Source organism: Callorhinchus milii, unplaced genomic scaffold (genome assembly GCF_018977255.1).
Source record: "Callorhinchus milii isolate IMCB2004 unplaced genomic scaffold, IMCB_Cmil_1.0 Scaffold6, whole genome shotgun sequence".
Lineage (NCBI taxonomy): Eukaryota > Metazoa > Chordata > Chondrichthyes > Chimaeriformes > Callorhinchidae > Callorhinchus > Callorhinchus milii.
In genome coordinates this window covers 2,692,911-2,702,182 of record NW_024704747.1, presented here as the reverse complement: position 1 = coordinate 2,702,182, position 9,272 = coordinate 2,692,911, and the positions used below count along the sequence as shown (strand labels likewise).

Here is a 9,272-nt window from a genome sequence, read left to right as displayed (position 1 = left end):
AGCGAAAGGACCCGGGTTCGATTCCCGGGCAGGACAACACCTTAGGCAAGTTTCCTCACTCCACACACACACACGCGCGCACGCACGCACGCACGCACGCACACGCCTGTTTACCCGGCAGTAAGTTGTTAGTTTATTGACAGATCACTTCCCGGGGATAATAATCCTTTCTAAAAAAAAAGAGAAGAAATTTATCCACTGCGTTTTGCACGCGGTTATACCGTCAACAGACACACTATATATGTTCTGCGAAGCGCTTTGAGACCTCTCAACGACGTGATAAGGCGCGACATCGAATGCGAGGATTATTATTATTAATATTATTATCATTATCGTCAATCTGAGTCCTCCCTTTGAAGCCGGATCCTTTTCAATTGTCCAAACGAACCAGTTGCTGGATTTTTATAGCTTTCTCCCATATTCTAGAACCCAGTGATTTTGAACACCAACTCTCTAGCCTTCCAGCTAACTGGCGCTGAAAAGCAGCGGCGGGATTCATGTTTCGCGTCTCCGCACGTCCGCTGATCCATGGGGTACTAACATGCCAGCTCGTGCCAACCCCCCTCGATCGGTGAGTGAGTCTACGATCTTGAGTGGGCGGCCTCGCGGTGGAGATAATAATAAAAATAATAATAATAATAATAATAATAATAATCGTCATCCTTACATTTGATCCAGCGCCTCATCGCATCACCTCGTTGAGCTGTCTCGAAGCGCTTCACAGAATTCACTGTGAAGCGGAGTAACTGTATACCGTGTGGCCGGAACGTGGCAGCCACTTGCGCACGGCAGCGGTCCCCACAGAACAGCCGTGGAGTGAATGAACACACACATTTTTAAAAGGGTTTATCGCCCCCCCCGGGAAAAGCGCTCCGCCAATTTTCTGGGTTCCTGCACACTGCTCGGTGAAACCGAGGGCCTGAGGAGCAAAGGAGACTCACCTAAGGTTTCTCTCCGACTGGGAATCAAACCCAGGTCCTCTGAAAATATATTTGTCGCTCAATCCGCGACTGTTTGTGGGACATCGCCAAGTGCAATTGGCTGCCGTGTTTCACCCACAAAACACGCAGTGCGTTCTCCGAAGGGGCTTTGAGACGTCTCGACGACGCCATAAGGCACCACCTCCAATGCAAGGTTTACTAATTATAATTTACTAATTATGTTTCAATAGCAAATTGAGTGGCTATGAAACGGCAGGATGGGGTATCAGATTGCCGTGTCTTTAATATCCTATTACCTGAGAAGGTATGCGCGATAAAATGAGTCCCAGAGGCTTTCACTGCCTGGTGTGAATTTTGCCCTCGGACTTTTGTCAAAACCTAATGAATGGCAATTTATACCACACTTGTCGGTACATTAAAAGTGCACTGAATCAGCACAGGCTGCACACGATTACCAGGGTGGGTTCCTGTGTCTTGTTTTAAAAACAAATCAGATTTTTTTTGCATTAAAAAAGAGATAATCATCCTCGCATTCGATGCAGCATCGCTGGGAATAAGGGAATCCTCCCGCTCAGCTCCTCTTAACTCTGCAAGCCCAAATCTTGCGCAAGTTTCCTTGCGCCACACACACCCGGCAATAAATCCCTCCAGACAAAAAAATAAACGAATAATAATTTGGTCGCTCGATCCACGACTGGTCGTGGGGAGGGACGCTGCGGTGCGCAATTGGCTGCCGCGTTTCACCCACAAAACGTACAGCAGCCGCTGCGAAGCGCTTCGAGACGCCACCCTGTACGTTAGGGCTCCGGCTGGGCAATAGCCGACGAGAAGCAAATCCTTCATTTTTGCGAACGGGCGTTACTTTCCAGAACTTTCTGCGGCATCTGAGCAGCGTGCTGGGCTGGGAAGGAACATGGTGGCCAGCCGTCAGATGTCTGTCTGAGCAATACCTGGATGTGACTGCATCGAGCAGGATTATGGACATAGGGCTATCGGCGTGGCGGCAACTCCCCCAGTGCGGACCGGCCCCAGAAGAACGTTGTAAACACGCTTGTTGCGTCTTCAAAGGATACATGTACCTCTTCGGGGGTCGAAGGCAAAACGGGCTGAAGGACTTTTGGAGGTACAGCGTTGGTAAGAAGTTATCATTATTCTACATTATTACACAATATAGTATAATTTTTAATATTATAATTAATAATAATGTGTCTTTAATATACCTGTTTCCCGATAAGTGTATGTGTGACAATAGAATTATAAGAATTATGTAAGGCAGCCAATTGCACTTGGCAATGTCCCACAACCACAACAATACGTTAATAATATTAGAATTGTTTCATTCATATATAATTAATGAATTATATCAGGTAGGAAGCTATTGCTTTTTCTTTGAATTCGTGTCTCCGGTTCCCTCTTAGCGCCTACAAAAATACACAGTCAATTCACTGGTGCTGGATCGATTGAAAGGATTATTATTATTATTATTATTATCCCGTCAGGAAGCTGTCTCGGACAGTACGCTTATGCAGTGTTGAGTGATCGATGGAGGGCGGGGAGAAAATGCTCAGTCATTCTCAGTCACGCAGATTCTGTCTTTTATTAAGCAATCCAAGACACTGAGACGTTAAGCGTGCAAGTCGTTGTTTGTCGTCCGTAAGGACACGTGGGAATGTTTATTTGTCTATTTTCCCCATTTGCGAGGTTCCCGTAGAGCCTTGAAGTCACCTGTTACACGACGACGACCACCAATGACGTTTGCACAGCGTCTTTCAGGTCGGGAGGACGTTGGACGGTCAAGGATTTGCACCCGAGCATTTCGATTGAGTGAAATTAATTTGTTGAGTGATCGATTTTTTTGAAAGGATTATTATTACCGCCCCCCCCCGAAAAAGCAATCCGCAAGCTTCCTACTCGCTGTTAGGTAAACAGAGGCGTGTGCGTGGAGCAAGGGAAACTTGCCCAAGGTTTCGTTCGCCCTGCCCGTCCGGGAATCGAACCCGAATCGGTCCTCTTGCTTGCTTGGCGAGCGACTCTAACCGACGAGGTATAAAGCCGTGTAAAGCCAAGGCGGTGTCGAACCCAGGACGCGGTCGCTGTAGCTCGGATTAAACGAACCCCTCACAAACAGAGTTAGCTCAGAAATATGGTTCATTTGACACTTGCGGCAAGGAGACGGGAAGCGAGAGGCAACACAATAGCACGTCTCTCAGAAGAGTGGGCGCTCTCCCTCGACCAACGGGGGCAGTCCCATCCGTTTATATACGTATAAACGAGCACCTCATGTCTCAAAACAATTCTTGCTGTTGATTGACGAGCAATATTCAGTCGTCACAAGTTTAATTATAGTGGAGTCCTGTAGCTCAGTGGTTAGAGCACTCGCTTTGCAAGTGAGAGACCTGAGTTCAATTCCAGGCAGAGGGCCAAACCTTGGGCAAGTTTCCTTACTCCACACAGAGCCTAATAATAATCCCTCCAAAACCCAAAACAATAATAAATTGGTCATTTTCAATCTACGACTGTTTGTGGGACATTGCTGTGCGCAATTGGCTGCCGCGTTCGCCCACAAATAGACAGTCAACTCACTTTACAGTGTGTTCTGTGAAGCGCTTTGGGACGTCCTCCCAATGTGAAAAGCGCTATATCAAATGCAAGGATTATTATTATTATACATTGGCAGACAGGACAGGACAAGGGCACTGGTTCTGCTCCAGTTTATCTACATTGTTGCTTGAAAAACAACTTTAATCTTATCGTCGTCTAGACGCTCTGTACTTTTCGTATTTTAGTCCTTTTAATTCCCGCAGCGGGAGGGGAAAAGATGACCAAAGTCGCGGTCAAAGAGGTCTATTTTAGAACGGGCCTTGAACCAGGAGAAGGGACCCAGCGAGAGAATCGTCAGTCACGTCAATCAATCAATGATGGCTCTTTATGCCTTTCAGTTCAGAATAAATGGGAAAAATTGGATCAGGCAGAAGGCACTGCCCCTGAAGAACTAGAAGAGCCCTCACTGGTGGCACACGAGGTAAGAACGGAGTAAATAATGATAATAATAATCCTCGCATTTGGCACAGCGCCTCATCCCGTCTGCGAGACGTCTCAAAGCGCTTCACAGAATATGCTGTAAAGTGAAGTATTTGTGGACGAAACGCGGCGGCCGATTGCGCACAGCAGCGTCCCCGCAAACAGCCGTGGATTGAGCGCGTAAATCTGGAAAGCACCTCCAGTCGTGGGGTTTGGAAGCGTTTAGTGGCTTTAGTTTTGAGCTGCTTATTGCCCGAGGGCGTGTGTGCACCCGGGCAGAGGCAGGATGTGGTTTTGAGCCTGTGATGGCCAGTTGTGATCTCAACTTGATGTCACGCCCTCGGTCGGCACCTCCAAGCAGAGCCCACCGACTTCCTCTGGTTCAAAGAAAGCCTCACGCTGACCCTGAGAGCAAACTCCTCGTCCTGCCCTTGGATGAGCGCATCCCCGGATCTGCTGTTCACTGGATCGAAGTAACAGGGTATCACATATATACCGGATCCGTCAATGCTTAACAGTCGAATTGTTTAGAGCTGTTTTATCGGTGTTTATATCCCTGCTCGGTCAGATTGTCGTCAGGTGCAAAAGGTGCAGAAACGTTGTGAAACGGGGTCTCGAAGCGCAGCCTTGCACCTCGCAAAGCATTCGCGTCGTCGAATGAGCCAGCTGGGACCGCAGGACCTATTAGGGCTTTGCCTTGCATCCGTTTCACCCCGAGAGAGTTCTCTGACCCGAGTGCCTTTCCCCACCTCCGCTTCACACACCACCCCCCCCCCCGCCCCACCCTTTCCGTCCCCTCCTCCCCGGATTTTTTTTTCTTTTTTAGCAGCAATTGCGATTTCTGTTTTCTCAGTCTCGAGAGCGCGAATTGACTGATTGCGTCTCCAGAGACACAAACCCAGAACCTGCCGTAACAGAGTGTTTGAGCTGAATCGATCGAGCTGTCTGTTAGACGCTGCGTAGATGAGTATTGTTTGTGCGCTCGATATAGCACCTCGCTCGGAGGTCTTAAAGCGCTTCGCAGAATACACCGCAAAGCGGATCGACTGTACACTTTGTGGGCGAACGCGCGGCAGCCAATTGCTCGCAGCAGTCTCCCACAGTCGTGGATTGAGCGACCAATTATTATTCTTTGTTTCGGAGGGATTATTTCCCACGGAAAAGCGACCTGCCAATCGATTTAGCAACCGGGTTCCCACTTACTGCTAGGTAAACAGAGGTATATATGTGTGGAGTGAGGAAAACTGCCGATGGTTTCGACCCGCCCCGGGGAATCGAACCCGGGTCCTCTCGCTTGTGAGGCGAGCGCTCTAAGCCAACACGCTACAGGAATCCCAGGTCCTTACCCTGATTTACGTTCAACCGCTCTGTCTTTGCAGGGCGTCCTCTACGTGTTTGGTGGGATGATGGATTCTGCCTACACCCAAGGAAAGACCCCTCTCTGGATGTACGACATTGGTAAAAATCCTATATCGAGAGCATTAACAAAAGCGTAGCGTAAAGTGGCAAAAGAACTAGAGGGGAGGACGAAGAGAATTTCCCCTCACGCAGCCAGTTGTTATGATCTGGAGCACACTGCCCGAAAGGGGCGGTGGCGGAAGCAGATTCATTAATAACCTTCGAGAGAGAATCGGATATTTATACTTGGAATACTTGAGTAGCGTTCTAACCGCTTGACGCAAAAACAATTTGACAAGATTCTTTGCTCTTAACCCTTATTTCGTCGATGTATTTTGCGACTGCTCACCGAAGGGCGTTTCTCTGTGCGTTCTGGAGGGGCGCCGGATCCCGTTTAACGGCGAAACGTAATTAAAGGAAAAAGGAACGAGCATAGGTCTTTCTTTGGGCTCTTTGCGTAATTGAACGGCTTAATTTGTTCGCAGAATCAGAAAAGGAACGGGGTCCGGAGACCTCTTGTGGCCCTAAAGGCAACCACAGCTGACGTTGACGACGTGAAACGTCGGCAGAGAAATTCCACCCGTGCCTTAAGGTGGACGGAGCATTTCAAAGTGTCCAGAAGTTGGCAATGGGGCTTTTAATTTTAGAGCTAGTTTGCTGTTAAGTTCTTTTAAGTTACGGCTGAGCAGTGAGAGGGCGAGATCAGATGGGACCAAATGCCTTCTTCGTCCAGACTGATGTCGCGATCTTGTAAGCTCAACAATTTGCTAAACTCTGGGCACTCTAAATGGACCCCCATCGTACCCACGGGTGGAATTTGCCCCCACTTCACCACGTGTTTGACAGGCAGCGAGACGATAACGATGCTTACGTCTGATACAGAAGTTCAAGGGGAGATTCAACGGAGGCGTCCCAACAAAAAAAAATGAGGGGTTTCGATAGGGTAAAATCAGGAGAGACTGTTACCTCTGGCGGGTGGGTCGGTAACCGGAGGACACAGATTTGAGATAACTGGCAGAAGAACCAGAGCGGGGACGAGGAGACTTTTTTTTTATAAACGCAGAGCGTCTGGAACGCACAGCCCGAACGGGCGGTGGAAACAGATTCGATAGTAGCTTAATAATAACAATATTAATAATAATCCTTGCATTTTCACGTCTTCCAGACGTCTCAAAGCGCTTCACGGACTATACTGTACTTATATAATGTACTTATATAACCCTAACCCTAACGTATAATATAAAGAAACATGTGCAGGATTATGGGGTCAGAGCGGAGGAAGAGGGACTAGTTGGTAGATCTTTTCAAAGAGCCGGTACAGGCCGGACGGGCCGAATGGCCTCCTTCTGTGCTGTACGATTGTATATTGCGCCTTTCACGTCGGGAGGACGTCTCAAAGCGCTTCGCAGGACATACTGTAAACCGTAATGACTGTATTGTGTAGGTGCAAGCAGATGGACACACTGGCACAAGTTATCCTCAACTGACACAGAGGTAAGGAATTTTACTCACTCCACGCAATCTCGAATTTCCTTACGTCAATCTTCGGAGCTGGGCAAAAACGCCGTTAAACTTCAATTGGAGTAGTGGCTTAGGCAGTATTTGACTGGATGCCTTTTCAACCAAGAGAGCAATAATAATAATAATAATAATAATTATAATTATAATAATAATCCTCGCATTTGATATGGCGCCTTATCACGTTTTCAAGACGTCTCAAAGCGCTTCACGGATAATACTTTTGTTCATTTCAAGAAACAGGCGCCCATTAACAGGAGAGAGCACAGCGCAGTGGTGTTCGAAGCTAAGATGTATATTTACGGAGGTTACGTCGATATCAAGGGACCGTCGCAAGAGTTTTGGAGTTTTACTTTCGGTGAGTGGAAGCAAAACGCTGTCTCCAGCGATCGTTATAGAGCATTGAGTGGAATATTCCCAACACTTGAGTGACCGAACAAGAGCCGACAACCGCAATAATACTCCGTGCCATCGATACGGCGCCTGATCACGTCTTCGAGACGTCTGAACGCGCTTCGCCGGAACACGCGGCGAAAAGCGAAGTGGCTGTGGATTTCGTGGGCGGAAGGCGGCAGCCAATGGCGCACAGCAGCGTCCCCGCAAACGGTCGTGGGTTGAAGCGACCGAATTATTCTTATTTATTTGGAAGGGATTATCACCCCCCCCCCCCGGAAAACCCTTACGACCGGGTTCCGACTTACCGCTGGGTAAACAGAGGCGTGCGCGTGCGTGCGTGCGTCGAGCGAGGAAACTTGCCTAACGTTTCGCCCCGAGTGCCCGCGGGAATCGAACCCGGGTCCTCTCGCTTGCGAGGCGAGCTCTCGGTGAGTAACCACTGAGCCACAGGACTATATACACAACATACAGACCCTCACGGGTGACTTGCATATTTTGGGAGGCGTGGAGCGGGAAAGGGAACGTGTTTTTACGGACGGAACAGACTTGTGGCAATGAAAAGGGACACCTGTTTTGTTGCGGCAGAGCTGGAGGAATGGCGCCCGGTGCTCAGCTCCTCGGCTGAGATCAGCCCCGGGCCTCGCTACAGCCATTCCGCCATCGTCTACCGGACCGGAATGTACTTGTTCGGAGGTCTCGTGGGCCTCATGGAGCAGAGCGACTTTTGGAGGTGGGATTTCGACAGCAACACCTGGTCCCGGATCAAAGCACGGTGATTAATAACGACGATAGTAATAATAGTATTAATATTAATAACAATAATGATCATAATAATCCTCGCGCGTGGCGTGGTCGAGACCTAGTCTCGTGGGCTGCAGCAGTTAAGGATCTCTCGAACTCGGCCCCCGATTGAAAGCTCTCCGAGACGTTACATTAATATTATTATTATTTGTTGACTTGTTCCTCGTCTCTCCCCCTCTCTCCCCTCCCCTCCCCCCCCCCACCCCCCCCCGCAGTTGTGGTCCTCAGCAGCTGGTGGGCCACTCCGCCGTGGTGTACCAGGACAGCATGCTGATCTTCGGTGGGGGCCGCAACCACAAGTCGGCCGACAACAGCCTGTGGAAGTTCCAGCTGACGACCCGGAGCTGGGAGAGGCTGACCCCGGCCACGGACAGGGCCCCCCCGGCCAGGATCTACCACTGCACCATCGGGGCGGGCCCGGGCTTCTCCCCCGCCGCCCGGGGGCTACCGACCGCCAGCACCAACGGCCCCCCGGAGGAACCGGACCGCTCCCCTATCCACCCTCCCCTGCCTGACGACCATGACGACGACAGCGGGATCGAGATGACGACCTTCCGGATGTGCTCGGGCCCACCCCCAGAGGAAGGCCCCGCGCAAGCGGACCTCGGGGAGCCCGGGGGCCCCCCCCCACCGACCGACAGCCTCCCGGAGGTGCTGCTGGTGGTGGGCGGGAAGCCCCTCTCCGAACACAAGTTCATCTCCATGTGGCAGATGAAACTGTGCGAGAGGTTCTTGAAGTCCTAACCTGGGAGGGAAGGGAGGGGGGGAGGGAGAGGGTGGGAGAGAGTTAGAGGGTGGGAGGGAGGGAGGGAGGGAGGGAGGGAGAGAGGGACGAGGAAACCAAGCGAACGCTTTTACGAGAAGGAAAGACTTCTGACTTGCGCTTGAGATTTTTTTGACTCGGCTTAGGGTCAACCTTCCACCCCCCCACCGCCCACCTTCCCCAACCTCTCCAGCTCCCCTAACCCTAAACCCTACGAGGAGGAGTTGAGGGGGTTGGGTGAGGGGGGGGGGTGGGGGATGAGGCCAAGGGATTGAGGGAGAGAGCACCAACGCTCGCGAGGGCAGCGGCTGAAAGCGGGGCCACCGAGGGTGGAGCGAAAGCGGTTCGAGGGACGGGCGGGAGGCCAGAGCCGGTGGTGGAGTTGGTGGGGGTGGGGGAACGGAGGGGGGGGGGGAGGGGGGAGAGTAAGCAGG

General features: G+C 50.7%; 1 protein-coding gene across 1 annotated transcript; it reads left to right on the top strand.

Annotated features, from left to right (window-relative positions):
* Window positions 1–291: 291 nt before the first annotated feature.
* Window positions 292–8,819, top strand: si:dkey-3d4.3 (ras guanine nucleotide exchange factor F). Its single transcript, XM_007896368.1, has 8 exons — window positions 292–571; window positions 1,811–2,075; window positions 3,881–3,963; window positions 5,342–5,420; window positions 6,805–6,854; window positions 7,116–7,236; window positions 7,860–8,046; window positions 8,291–8,819. Exons 1-8 carry the CDS (start codon window positions 542–544, stop codon window positions 8,817–8,819), a joined length of 1,344 nt encoding a protein of 447 aa, XP_007894559.1. The 5' UTR covers window positions 292–541.
* The last annotated feature ends 453 nt before the right edge of the window (window positions 8,820–9,272 follow it).

What these genes read in the sequence shown, in the direction of transcription:
- si:dkey-3d4.3 (XM_007896368.1), top strand. Translation starts at nt 542, where the DNA reads ATGCCAGCTCGTGCCAACCCCCCTCGATCG. An exon ending in CCTCACTGGTGGCACACGAG is followed by an intron (nt 3,964 to 5,341) that starts GTAAGAACGGAG and finishes CTGTCTTTGCAG; the next exon opens with GGCGTCCTCTACGTGTTTGG. An exon ending in TGGTCCCGGATCAAAGCACG is followed by an intron (nt 8,047 to 8,290) that starts GTGATTAATAAC and finishes CCCCCCCCGCAG; the next exon opens with TTGTGGTCCTCAGCAGCTGG.